We start from the raw sequence: 14,006 nt of genomic DNA, 5'->3' as shown, positions 1-14,006 counted from the left end.
CTCCTTCTGTTTCTATTTTTTGAAATAGCTTTAGGAGAATAGGTATTATTTTTTCTTTGAATGTTTGGTAGAATTCTCTGGGGAACCCATCAGGCCCTGGCGTTTTGTTTTTTGGAAGGTTTTTAATCACTGTTTCAATCTCTTCATACTTAATTGGTCTGTTTAAAAAATCAATTTCTTCCTGTTTCAGTCTTGGTAGTTATAGGTTTCCAGGAAGGCCTCCATCTCTTCCAGATTGTTTAATTTATTGGCATATAGCTGTTGATAAAAGTTTCTAATAATCCTATTTCATTGGTTTTGGTTGTGACCTCTCCCTTTTCATTTATAACTTTATTAATTTGGGTCCTTTCTCTATTCTTTTGGATAAGTCTTGCCAGTGGTTTGTCAATTTTATTAATTCTTTCAACGAACCAGCTTCTAGTTCTGTTGATCTGCTCTACTGTGCTCCTGGTTTCTAATTCATTGATCTCTGCTCTAATCTTGATCAACTGCTTTCTCGTGCGTGGATTAGGCCTGTTCTTCTTTTGCTGTTCCAGCTTCTTGAGGTGCGAATATAAAAACTGCATTTAAAATTTTTCTATTCTTTTGAGTGAGGCTTGGGTGGCTATGTATTTTCCCCTTAGGACTGCCTTTGCAGTGTCCCATAGGTTTTGGACCATTGTGTTTTCATTCTCATTGGTCTCCATAAATTGTTTAAATTGATTTTTGATTTCCTGGTTTATCGAATCATTCCTGAGTAGGATGGTTTCTAGTCTCCAAGTGTTTGAGTTTCTTCCAAATTTTTCCTTGTGGTTGAGTTCCAGTTTCAAAGCATTGTGGTCTGAGAATATGCAGGGAATAATTTCAGTCTTTTGGTATCACTTGAGATCTGTTTTATGACCCAGAGCATGGTCTATTCTTGAGAATGTTCCATGTGCATTGAATTAGAATGAGTATTCTTTGGTTCTGGGGTGTAGTGTTCTATATATATCTATGAGGTCCAGCTTGTCTAGTATGGCATTCAAACCTCTTATTTCTTTGTTGATTTTCTGCTTAGGTGATCAGTCTATTGCTGATAGTGGAGTGTTGAGGTCCCCTACTATTAATGTATTATTACCTATATGTCTCTTTATTTTGGTTAAGAGTTGGCTTGTGTATCTTGCTGCTCCCCTGTTGGTGGCATAGATATTTATAATTGTCATATCCACTTGTTGGATACATCCTTTAAGAATAATTTAGTGTACTTCTGTATCTCTAACTATAGTCTTTAGTTTAAAATCCAATGTGTCTGATATGGGAATTGCTACCCCACCTTTCTTTTGAGGTCCATTGGCATGAAAGATGGTATTCCGTCCCTTTACTTTCAGTCTGAATGTATCTTTAGGTTCAAAATGAGTCTCTTGTAGACAGCAAATGGATGGGTCCTTTTTTTTTTTATCCAATCTGCAACCCTGCGTTATTTTATGGGAGCATTTAGGCCATTTACATTGAGAGTGATTATTGAGAGATATGATTTTAATGATGCCATGTTGCCAGTAAAGTCTTTGTTTCTATCAATTGTGACTTTCTGTTCTGTATCACTCTTGGGGCCTTTTTACCTTTATATAACCCCCCCTGAATATCTCCTGTAGGGCTGGTTTCATGGTTACAAAATTGGTCAGTGACTGGCAATTCTGAAAGGTCTTTATCTCTCCATCAATTCTGAATGACAGCCTTGCTGGATAAAGGATCCTTGGCTGCATGTTTTTCTAAGAGCTTTAAATATGCTCCCCCAACCCTTTCTCTCATTCCAGGTCTGTGTAGACAGGTCTAACGTAATACTGGTACCTTTGCCTTGGTACGTGAGAAATTTCTTTGCCCTGGCCGCTTTCAATACTGTATCCTAGATCTAATATTTGTGAATTGCATGCACTGTGATGTGACATGGCATAGGTTTGTCATGGTTGAGCTTGGGATGGGTCCTCTCTGCTTCTTGGACATGAATGCTTGTTTCCTTTGCCAGATTAGGGAAGTTTTCAGCTACAATTTGTTCAAATATCTCTTCTAGAGATATTTGTTTTTCTCCACCCCCTCGGGGATGCCGATCATTCTGACATTGGAACGTTTCATTGAGTCAGTAATCTCCCATAACCTACATTCTTGAGATTGGATTTTTTTGAGCCAAGTTTCTGTCTTAGATTTCTCTTCTACTAACCCATCCTCCAATTCACCAATTCGTTCTTCTGCCTCATTCACCCTGGCCGTCAGAGCATCTAGTTTTGACTGCATTTGATTCATAGTATTTTTAATTTCTGCCAGATTTGCTCTCATTTCTGCCCTTTGAGAGTCTATATTCTCGTTGATATTTTCATTAATATTTTTTCAAGTCTACACATCATCTTGTCCAATGTTACTCTGAGCTCCATTTCTGATAATTTGGTTATATCCATATCCATTAGTTCTGTGGCAGAGGCCACAGACTCATTGTCTTTTCTTTGCTGTGGGGGATTTCTCCTTCTCGTCATTCTGATGAGGAGAGGTTGCGGGGTTGTCCAGAGCCCAAATTATTGACCAGGACCCAGGCAGTGTGCACTTGTTTTATAGGGACCTTAGGGATGTGGGCTTCTTGATTTTTCAGCCTGCCTTCTGGGGGAGGGGCCTGCTGCGCCGATACTCAGGCAACCCTGTTTGGGTAGAGTCTTCATGTCCCCTGTGAGGGAGGATGGGGGTGGGCACACTGTGAGCCGGTATTTCCAGGCTTTTGTTCTCTGGTGGCTTTCCCTTGCGGTTTGCTGTGCCTCTTCTAAGAGTCAGAGCAGCAGTAGCCGAATCCCAGCTTCTGTCTCAGAACAGAGGGATCGTGGACCGTTGTCCACTGATGTTCTGACCACTTTAACTCTGTTTCTGTTGGTGCTGCTAAACCCTGCAGCGTCCTGGGATGTGCGCCCCACACCCGGCGTCCCAGCCCTCACTCTCAGGGCTGGCAAGTCTCTGTCCTTTGTGTTTCTAACACCGCCAGCCACCCCGGCGTGCTCTGGAGCTCCGTTTCAGTGTGGTTCGTGCACTGTGGAGCTTCGGTTTTCAGACTGGTCGTGCGCGTTCCCTGGCTCACGGTCTCAGTCCGCTCTCTCTCTCGCGGGTGCCGGTCAGCAAGTCCACCCGCTCCCCACTGCAGGTGGCTACCGCTTCCCAGTGCCCTAACGGGGCGGCTCACTCCCCCTTCTGTTTATCTTCCAATATCTGTGCGCGGATTCATGGCTCCCCGCTTCATACCTCAATACTCAGCACTGGAGATGTTCATTTGTAGAGATCCAGATGTATCTTCCTGCGTCTCAGGCTGATTCCATGGGTGTTCAGGATGGTCTGGTACCTATCCAGCTCGACTCAGGGGACCAGCTGAAAAAGGGGACCCCTACTCCTCCGCCATCTTAACCAAAGTTTTATACATATTAGAAACTCAGAAGATACTGATTAAGGATGTAGGGATAAAAAGCTTTTCAAATATTTGAAATGCTTACTGTTTCTTTTTATCATCCTTTAATGTTGATTAGAAAATGAAGCAATTCAAATTTAAGTAATTTATTTGTCTAAAATTTACATTTTGTTATATAATCTTAATTTCTTTTTGTAAAATCTTTACTCCCTCCATAGAGTTGAAGAATGGATTTCTTATGGTGTTACAAATTTATGGGTCTTCTGTGGAAGAATTTTATTTTAAAGGTAAGTTGAGCTATCTATAGGATTTTTGCAACAGCTAGGAGACCACATTGGGAAAATTCTTACAGCCTGATCACTGCATTTCAGTTTATATTGTATTTTTCTCAGTTCTTGGGCTGGGCGTATCTGTTCCAAATATGAAGAGTCCTCACAGAGTGAAATAATAGCAGAATAGAAAGGAGAGAAAAAATGGTCCAGGAAACTACTGCTATGATAGAGTGAAGCTGTTCTTTTTTGCCATCTATATATCTTATTTTAACAAGTGTCTGTTAATATAAAACAGCTAGGCATTTGCAGAGGTAATGGACTCCTAGGACAATTAACATAAATTTTTTTTCCCCCATCTCCTAGAGACGGCGATTGGTGGCATTATTTGTGGAATTCATCCTAGCATTGCTGTTTGCTGGTACACTTTTGTTAACACGCAAGTTTTTGATTATAAAGAAGTCTGGGCCTTTCAATTACTCTCTTCAGCCTATTGATGAATTGCCTCCATTCCTTGGAATGCCTGACACTTTTCCTGGTCGATGGGAACTGGCTTTCGTGCCTTCCAAAAGTGTTGTGGTGAAGGGCATCATTGAACTCATGAAAAGGGATTTACACTATAATTTCTCAGGTTAGAAATTAAAGTTTTTTGAAAAAAAATGTATTACTAAATTAGATTGCAGTGAAGACACATGCAATAACCTTTTAACTGGGCATTAATCTCCCAAGTAAAACATCGTAGAATATATCCTCATAACTGGGTAGTAACTCCTAGGTAAAATATTATACACTTTGTTAAACTTGAGAATTAAATTCATATAAAATATTTTCTCCTAGAGCCCAAAACAATCATATTTTAAAATTAGATAATCAATTTGTATTATTTTAGGTTATTATCAAATTCTGTGATACTGTCTTCCTTGTTTCTGGTTGTGCTTCTTAAATCTGGGTAAGTATGACTCCAGGGCTATATGACGGTGTGCCGAAGGAACACAGAGGAACAGCATAAACATGAGCCCTCATTCTACATGCATTCTCAGTGGTCAGTTATTTCAAACATTGTTCATATAAAAATGTTACACAAGACATATATGGATGCATTAGAGAAGACTCAGGCTCCATATAGTTATCTTAAAAGCCCCCCAGTGAGCTTGCCCTCACATTCTCTGTTTCTCTCCTCTTTATTCCAGGGAGAAACACTATCAGAAGTTTGGTGAGCATCCCTCTAGTGCCCCTTCCTTTAAACACATATGTGTAATCAGTAATCTATTTTTTCAACTTTTTGTTGTCTCTCAAGGATTTGAGGGTCCTTGAGAGTAGATGCCATCTCAAAACATACCTCATTAAAAAAAAACAGTGAAGCAGAAGAATGCAAAATCCCTAATAATTTTTAAAGTATATAACACAAATATCCCCATAAATTTGGTCTCCTGGAGGCCACTTTGGGTTACCCAAAATATTTCGTAATTTCCATTCTGATTTCTTCTTTGATGTGTGGGATTCTTAGAAATGTATTACTTTACTTTAAAACATTTGGAATTTGTTTTTCTCTTCTTGTTTTTTTTTTTCATTTCTATTTTAATTTCCTTGAATCGGAGTATATTCTAGGATTTCAGTTCTTTGAAATTTTGAGAATTTTTTATGCCCACATTAAAGTATATTTTGAAAAAAGTACCATGTACTTTTGTAAAGACTGTGTATTCTGTAGGTTTTGCTTATAGTGTTCTATAAATGCCACCCAGGTGAAGTTGTCAAGTTGGTGAATCATAGTGCTTTTCAAATATGTGTTCTTACTATTTTTGTCTGCTTATTCTCTCAGTTGTTGAGAGATACATTTCCAGTTAGGTATTGTTAGTATTTAATAGGTTATATAACATTAAAATTTCTTTTTGCTTATATATTTTGAAACTTGGGTCATGTGATCTTTCTGTTGAATTGTTTTTAAAAGTATTTCTCTGTTCTGGAATTTCCATTTGTCCTGTTTTTCATGGATTTCAGGTCTCTAAAGAAATGTTCTAGCTTTATTAACTCTATTAACCATAGTTACTTTAAAGTCCCTACCAGAAAGTTCTGGTATATAGATTACTTGTGTATATTTTTTTCTCTTCAGTCATTGAGTTCTGTTTTATAGCATATTTTGTATATTTTTATTGAATGACAGGTGTTGTGGATGAAGAATATTAGAGGCTTTTGTGGGTTTATCCAAAGAGGGTTAAGTTTTCTTCTAGATGGTTGTTTGAATACCGACAGAACAACTTGATTCCATCGAAGTCTGGTTTTGGGCTTTGTAAGAAGTGCTCTATTTCAGTTTTGTCTTTAGTCCTGCAGCTTACCCCTTATCCTAGGACATGGCTCTTCTAGGGTGTCAGCTGGATGCTGGAATATTTATGAAGGCTCCTCTACCTTTGTGGGGCTTGAACTCTATTCTCTGGTTTATTAACATTGCCTACCTGCTGAAATCCCTGCTCAGCGATATAGCCTGCCACCTGCTTCTTGGTTGGTTTGTTTTTTCTTCTTTTCTTTTCTTTTCTTTTCTTTTCTTTTCTTTTCTTTTCTTTTTTACGTTACGTTAGTCACCGTACATTACATTAGTTTTTGATGTAATGTTCATTGATTCATTGGTTGCATATAACACCTCGTGCTCATCAGACCATGTGCCCTCCTTATTGCCCATCACCCAGTTGCCCCATCCCCCACCCCTCTCCCCTCTGAAACCCTCAATTTGTTTCCTGGAGTCCAGAGTGTCTCATTCTTTATCTCCCTCTCTGATTTCTTCCCATTCATTTTCCCCTCCCTTCCCCTATGGTCCTCTGCAACTATTCCTTATATTCCACATATGAGTGAAACCATATGATAATTGTTTTTTTCTGCTTGATTTATTTCACTTAGCATAATCCCCTCTAGTCCATCCATGTCAGTGCAAATGGTGGGTATTCATCCTTTCTGATGGCTGAGTAATATTCCATTGTATATATGAACAATATCTTCTTTACCCATTCATCTGTTGAAGGGCATCTCTGCTCCTTCCACAGTTTGGCTATTGTGGGCATTGCTGCTATGAACATTGGGTGCATGTAGCCCTTCTTTTCACAACATTTGTATCTTTGGGGTAAATACCCAATAGTGCAATTGCTGGGTCATAGTGTAGCTCTATTTTTAACTTTTTGAGGGACCTCCACACTGTTTTCCAAAGCGGCTGTACCAACTTGCCTTCCCACCAACAGTGTTAGTGTTCCCCTTTCTCCACATCCTTGCCAACATTTGTTGTTCTCTGTGTAGTTAATTTTAGCCATTCTAACTGGTGAAAGGTGGTATCTCATTATGGTTTTGATTTTAATTTCTCTGATGGCTAATGATGTTGGACATTTTTTCATGTGTCTGTTGGCCATTTGTATGTCTTCTTTGGAGAAGTGTCTATTCATGTCTTCTGCCCATTTTTTGACTGGATTATATGGTTTTTGGGTGTTGAGTTTGAGAAGTTCTTTATAGATCTTAGATACCAGCCCTGTCTGAACTTAGGCATCCTCAGTTAAGGGGTTGACTGGTGACTTCAGGGGAATTTACAAGACAATTTTTCACTTCTCTGCTATTTTCTACTCTTTGAAAGTTTGTCTCTCAAGTTCCAGCCATTTTGGCAGCCTCAACTCTCACCTTTTTTCTTCAACTCAGTAAGTCTGAAGCTTTCTACAAATGCTTTCAGGGAAAATACCAGGGTGAATATGGCACTCACCCTGTGCATCTCCCTTTTTCAAGGTATGTAAGTCTATAATTATTCATTGCAGCATTATTTATAAGGTATAGAAGCAACCAAAGTATCCATCAACAGATGGATGCATAGAGAAAATGTGATTATTCAGCCACAATAAAGAAGGAAATCCTGTCATTTGTAACACTATGTCTGTTTGGCGGACATTATGCTAAATGAAATAAGCTAGATGCAGAAAGGCAAATACTGTATTGTCTCAATTATATGTGTTATCTAAAAATGTTGAGTTCACAGAAGCAGAGAGTAGAATCATGGTTTCAGAAAAAAAAAATCATGGTTTCATGGTTTCTGGAGTTGGGGGTAGGTGGGGAAAATGGGGAGATGTTGGTCAAGTTTTATGAACTTTCAGTTATAAAGATAATAAGTCCTGGCAATCTAATGTACATGGTGACTGTAGTTAACAGTACTGTACAGTGTATATGAAATTTATTCAGACAGTAGATCTTGTAGTGTTCTCCTCACAAAGAAAAGATGGTAATTATGTAAGGCAATAGGTGTGTTAATTAATCAGGTTTTGGTAATCATTTCACAGTGTACGCATATATTAAAACACCATGTTGTATACCTTAAAATCATATTAGACAACCTACATATATACAGTTTTAATTTGTCAGTGATACCTCAATAACTCTGGGCATAAATTTTTAAAAATAAAATAAGTGGTAGCTGTGGTCATAGGTATATTAATTAGCTTGATTATGGCAGTCATTTCACCATGTATACATACATACATCATCATGTTTTGCACCTTAAATACACACAATTTTTTATGTGTCATGTACTTCAATAAAGCTGGGGAAAAAATAAAGCCACCCCAGGTAATAAACAATAAATCAATTTCCCTCCAGTTCTGTTTTCTGAGAACTCTAGGCAAAGACCTGTCTTAGCCTCATAAAATCCTCAAAACTCTCCCTCCTTTTATCTCTCATACTCCTGCTTGAGCAGGTAATACCTTCCTTGAAGCTCAGTTAAATTAATGAAAACAGACTGGTGGATCCCTTCTCAGTCCCTCACCATTATGGTCAGGCAATTACAAAGAATTGTGGCTATTCCCACAACATTCAGTGTTTAAGGCAAAGAGATTGGGAGGCTTCCTGGGACATAAAGGATCATGGGTGAGATGGATGATAGTGCTTAGGCTCAGATGCGGAAGTAGAGGCTACGTGCCACAAAGTGTGCCTGACTACCTGCTTGTATATACTTCACTTTGTTTACAGTGTACTTTCAATATTAGATTCTGTTTCTAGCTGTGTTGCTATGTTGTTTTGTTTAATGTAGTGAACTTTGTTTTTCCAGCTTTAATTATTTGAATTCTCTGAGGACTTTGTTTCATCCTGCTTCTGGTCACCTAGTGTAGGTGCAAATCTGATTCTGGTCCCTGAAATCCTACTTACAGCTTGGAGATTTATATCCCAGGTGTGCCCACCCTGAGAAAAGTGCATCATTCTTGACATTGCCCAACTATACAAAAAATAATGATTATGACACATAATCACCTCAGATATTAAAATTGTGAAGTTGGGGGCGCCTGGGTGGCTCAGTCGTTAAGCGTCTGCCTTTGGCTCAGGGTGTGATCCCGGTGTTCTGGGATCGAGCCCCACATCAGGCTCCTCTGCTGGGAGCCTGCTTCTTCCTCTCCCACTCCCCCTGCTTGTCTCTCTCTCACTGGCTGTCGCTCTCACTGGCTGACCCTGTGTCAAATAAATAAAATCTTTAAAAAAAATTGTAAAGTTGTTTCATTCTTCAGCTTCTGACTATTTTTTAATCAGATATTGTAGATTCCCATCTTCTAGGACTTTGAATAGATGGCATGGATCAATTTTGTCATTTCCTTCCAACATCAAAATTTCAAAACACATTGGAAATATCCCTCTTGCTTACCTGATTTCATTATGCAGTTATTATAATGATTAATTATACTTTAAACTTGTGATAAAACTTTTTAAAGTTTTTTTAAGATTTTATTTCTTTATTTGAGAGAGAGCGAGAGCACAAGCAGGGGGAGGGGCAGCGGGAGAGGGAGAAGCAGACTCCCCACTGAGCAGGGAGCCCTGACATGGGACTGAATCCCAGGACCCTGAGATCATGACATGAGCCAAAGGCAGATGCTTAACTGACTGAGCCACCCAGGTGCCCAAAACTTCTAAAACTCTTTTTTTTTTTAAGTTAGGAAAATTTTTTTATTTTTTTATAATGATTTTTTATTATGTTATGTTAGTCACCATATAGTACATCCTTAGTTTTTGATGTAATGTTCCATGATTCATTATTTGCATATAACACCCAGTACTTCTAAAACTCTTAAAAATTTTTATGCACTCCTAATATCCATTAGTTTGTTATGCTAGTGTTTGAGCAGCAATGTTTTGAAATTTATATTTTGATAATCTTTTATCCATGTAAAGCATTTTCCCATCTTAGAAAAGGCAGTCAGATAGTTTGCCTTTATGTGAGCAACGCACACATTTGATTTTTTTCTCTCTGCAGTTCAAGGCTTTTCTTCAGAAAGAGATTTTGAAGAGTATGTTAAGCAAAAGAATAACGCTAAAAAAGTGTTGGTTGCTATTATTTTTGACCATGAGTTTCAAAATAGCGATGATCCCCTGCCATTTAAGGTAAGAAGTTTTTATGTAGAAACCTCATAAGTGTACTTCCAGTTTCTAAGGCTTAATGAAGTAGAGGCATAATTATTTCATTTATTAAGTGAGGAGACTGCAACTTACCCAAAATCATAATTCTTGTACATAGTAGAGGAGAGATTTAAATCCAAATCTAATTTCTGTGTCTGTGCCCTTATTTAACCAGAGCTTTATGTTGATGGGGAAAGAACTGAATTCACCACATACTAGGTTTTCTCCTTATAAATCAGAATCATAGGAGACGTTGACCTTTACCACCGTATGTGATATGGTAGCTGTCTCCAGCTCTGTGCATGATGGTGAAGTAAATGCACATTTGCCGGGTCAAGAGACCTGAGGTGTTAAAGCAGATGCATCTTCACCGGCATGGAACATGACATGAAAATGTTCCTCTTTCTTTTGACTGAATTTTTCTCCAAAATCTAAATCTGGAGAACAGTGTTAGGCCTAGCCAAGCAGAATCAGAGTTAAGACATAGGCAGACTCTGAGAAAAATTCTGATAACAACTTCCACGAAGGAGAGACAAGGACTGTGCTTTGTACTTGGCATCCCTGGTGTTGAAGGAATAACTAAAGTACGGTACAGATGTATGCATGGAGCTATAATTCTACATTTAAGATACAGATTGTTGTCAATGGAATGAAAATGTAAGGAAAACCACTGGGTCGTAAGTAGAGTTGTAGGTATCTTGCATTCTGTCCCATCATTCCCTCACTCCTTTCATGTATATAAAATTCCCTCAAGTTACTGATTCAGTGTAAGTGATGCCGATGTAGGCTCATCAGCGTGTACATAGAGTGTGGTCAAAATATTCTTGGTACAGTTTCAAACATCACCTTGTACAATCTCCTGACTGCCCCAGCCACTTGGCTCATTCTTACCCTTAACATTGCTACTGTGACTTGCTGTACAGTGGCTTTCCTAACCACACCCATCCCTGTCCTCCTTCACACTCCCATAAATGCCCTGTACATATTACTATCACTGAATTTACTATCATATATATATATATATATATATATACACAGCTCAACTAGAATTTGAGCTCCTTGAGGAACAGGTGCTACATCTTAATCCTTGAACACGCAATAAGTTTCTAAAGCTTTTGTCTTGATAACTGAATATATTAATATTTACCTAGGTTTATGACATCTGCCTGCGCCTCCTGATGTTACTGATTCTCTGGTCTGACACGAGACTCTAGGCAACTGCTGGCTCATTTGCTGTCTTGTAAAGCTACTTAAACCCAGCATGATCTACCCTGAAGTTTACTTAGTTCTCTAGAATTAGTATTATCTTTTCATTTAATAATGAAATTATGCAGTATTCCACATTTATACTTTATCACATTTCTCCTCTGTCTTCATGTGGGATTCTTTCTTAGGTTAATAATCACTTTTAAGGAGGAAGAGATTTTCTTCTTGGAACACTTGCCTGACATAATGGGAAGAGAAATTAGCAACACCTTTTGGTATGTTTCATTTTGATATACATGCCAGCTGTCTATTTTGGGAAAGAGACATTGGCAATGGTGTGCAAGCTGCCACTGTTTGCTTACCACAAACCCACAGTGGCCACACAACAAGTCTGCTCCACTGGCTGATGTTCAGAATCTACTTTAGTGCTCAACACTCTGCCTCAGAATCACACATGTGCGATTTTTAAATTTCCTTTTGTTTCTCATTCTTGCTTAATTATTTTTTCATTCACAGATAGTGTTTTTTTTTGCTCCTTATAGGTAAAATATTTTCTGCGTTTCAGCAGTTTTCAGAGGAACAAGTATGTGGGTTTTCTCCGAACTGAAGGCTGGCAAACAGGTGTTCTCTTTCCACCTTTTCCTTCTTTGGGACCCAGAAGTGAACGTAATTCAAATGGGGGGCGTCCTGGTAAGCAAATCTTTAGTCATACTTATTTTAATATCCTAGTCATATAGGAAGAGCCATCACATATTTATGCCTACATTTCTTCAACCTTGTGATAGAAATTGTTAATTTTTAATTTTTAACTTTGCTACTGGTGATTTATTTAAAATTTTCAGTGTCCAAAAACTTGTGTAAAATTTCTGTACAGTGGAACAATGTTTTTTTATCCAGGTTCAGCTCAAATCAACTAAACTCTTGGAATTTAAATGGTCAGCTCCTGGAGCGCCTGGGTGGCTCAGTTGTTAAGCATCTGCCTTCGGCTCAGGGCGTGATCCCGGAGTCCTGGGATCCAGCCCTGCATCGGGCTCCCTGCTCCGCTGGGAAGCCTGCTTCTTCCTCTCCCACTCCCCCTGCTTGTGTTCCCTCTCTCGCTGGCTGTCTGTCTCTCTGTCAAATAGATAAATAAAATCTTTAAATAAATAAGTAAGTAAGTAAATAAATAGCTCCTCCCTTTAGCTTGTATGACAAAGGAAGGAGCTAGCATCTTTAAGAAAACAGAACAATTATGTACTTTAGTGTCCACTGTTCCTTTCACCACAATTTCTGGCGTAAGATCCAAAATTATAGGATATGTAAACAAGCAGGAAAATGTTACCTAAAATTAAAAGAAAAAAAGAGTCGATATAAGTAAGTGGACAGATAAGCTAGATGATGGAATTGGCAGACAAGGAATTTAAAATAATTTTATGAGTATTTTGATGTCATGTTGATAGCAAATATTCTCTGATAAAATGTGACAAAGAGGGCACTTTACCTCTGTAAAACTTTAAACTTTAGTCTGTTAGTGAAAAAAACATCATGCAAATCCAAACTACAGAACGTTCTCCAAAATACATGCCCAGTATTCTCGAAAGCTCTCAAGGTCATGAAAAACAAGAAAGGATAATAAAGTTTCATATATCAGAGAAGACTGTGAAAACATGACAATGAAATGCAATGTAGTATGCTAGATGGGAACAAAAAAAATGACACTGGGGAAAAACTGGTGAAATCCAAACATAGTTTGTATAAATTAAAAATTGTTTTGTGCCAATGTTAATTTCTTAGTTTTAACATATGTACCATGGTAATGTAAGATGTCATCTTCAGGAAGCTGGGTACAGGGTATAAGTAATATTTGTCAATCTTTTTCTCATTATTGCCCTTCTCGGGAATCCTTTTGTTTTTTTGGTTTTTTGTTTTTAATAATTTTTATTTTGTTATATTAGTCACCATGCAGTACATCCCCAGTTTTTTTTTTTATTATGTTAGTCACCATACAGTACGTCCCTGGTTTTTGATGTAAGTTCGATGATTCATTATTTGCGTATAACACCCAGTGCACCGTGCAATACATGCCCTCCTTAATACCCATCACTGGCCTATCTCAATCCCCCACCCCCCGCCCCTCTGAAGCCCTCAGTTTGTTTCCCAGAGTCCACAGTCTCTCGTGGTTCATTCCCCCTTCTGCTTAGCCCCCCTTCATTCTTCCCTTCCTTCTCCTACCGATCTTCCTATTTCTTATGTTCCATAAATGAGTGAAACCATATGATAATTGTCTTTCTCTGCTTGACTTATTTCACTTAGCATAATCTCCTCCAGTCCCGTCCATGTTGCTGCAAATGTTGTGAAATCGTTCTTTCTGATGGCTGAGTAATATTCCATTGTATATATCGACCACATCTTCTTAATCCAGTCATCTGTTGAAGGGCATCTCGGCTCCTTCCACAATTTAGCTATTGTGGACAATGTTGCTATGAACATTGGGGTGCATATGGCCCTTCTCTTCACTACGTCTGTATCTTTGGAGTAAATACCCAGTAGTGCAATTGCTGGATCATAGGATAGCTCAATTTTTAACTTTTTAAGGGACCTCCACACTGATTTCCAAAGTGGCTGTACCAACTTGCATTCCTGCCAACAATGTAGGAGGGATCCCCTTTCTCCACATCCTCTCCAACATTTGTTGTTTCCTGCCTTATCAATTTTTGCCATTCTAACTGGTGTAAGGTGGTATCTCAGTGTGGTTTTTTTTTTTT

At 38.4% G+C, this 14,006-nt stretch overlaps 1 protein-coding gene across 1 annotated transcript in view; it reads left to right on the top strand.

Moving 5' to 3' along the window:
• Positions 1–3,618: 3,618 nt before the first annotated feature.
• The window catches only part of LOC103668907 (ATP-binding cassette sub-family A member 3-like), a 147,155-nt gene continuing 136,767 nt past the window's right edge, over positions 3,619–14,006 (top strand). Inside the window, exons 1-4 of the mRNA XM_040636563.1 lie at positions 3,619–3,678; positions 4,027–4,291; positions 9,914–10,041; positions 11,805–11,952. Coding sequence (XP_040492497.1) covers positions 3,619–3,678; positions 4,027–4,291; positions 9,914–10,041; positions 11,805–11,952 — 601 coding nt within the window. The remainder of the gene's footprint in view (positions 3,679–4,026; positions 4,292–9,913; positions 10,042–11,804; positions 11,953–14,006) is intronic.

The sequence above is a fragment of the Ursus maritimus genome, unplaced genomic scaffold (genome assembly GCF_017311325.1).
Source record: "Ursus maritimus isolate PB19 unplaced genomic scaffold, ASM1731132v1 scaffold_2, whole genome shotgun sequence".
NCBI lineage: Eukaryota > Metazoa > Chordata > Mammalia > Carnivora > Ursidae > Ursus > Ursus maritimus.
Note: the sequence above shows the minus strand (reverse complement) of the source record. Positions and strands in the feature narration are given on the sequence as shown.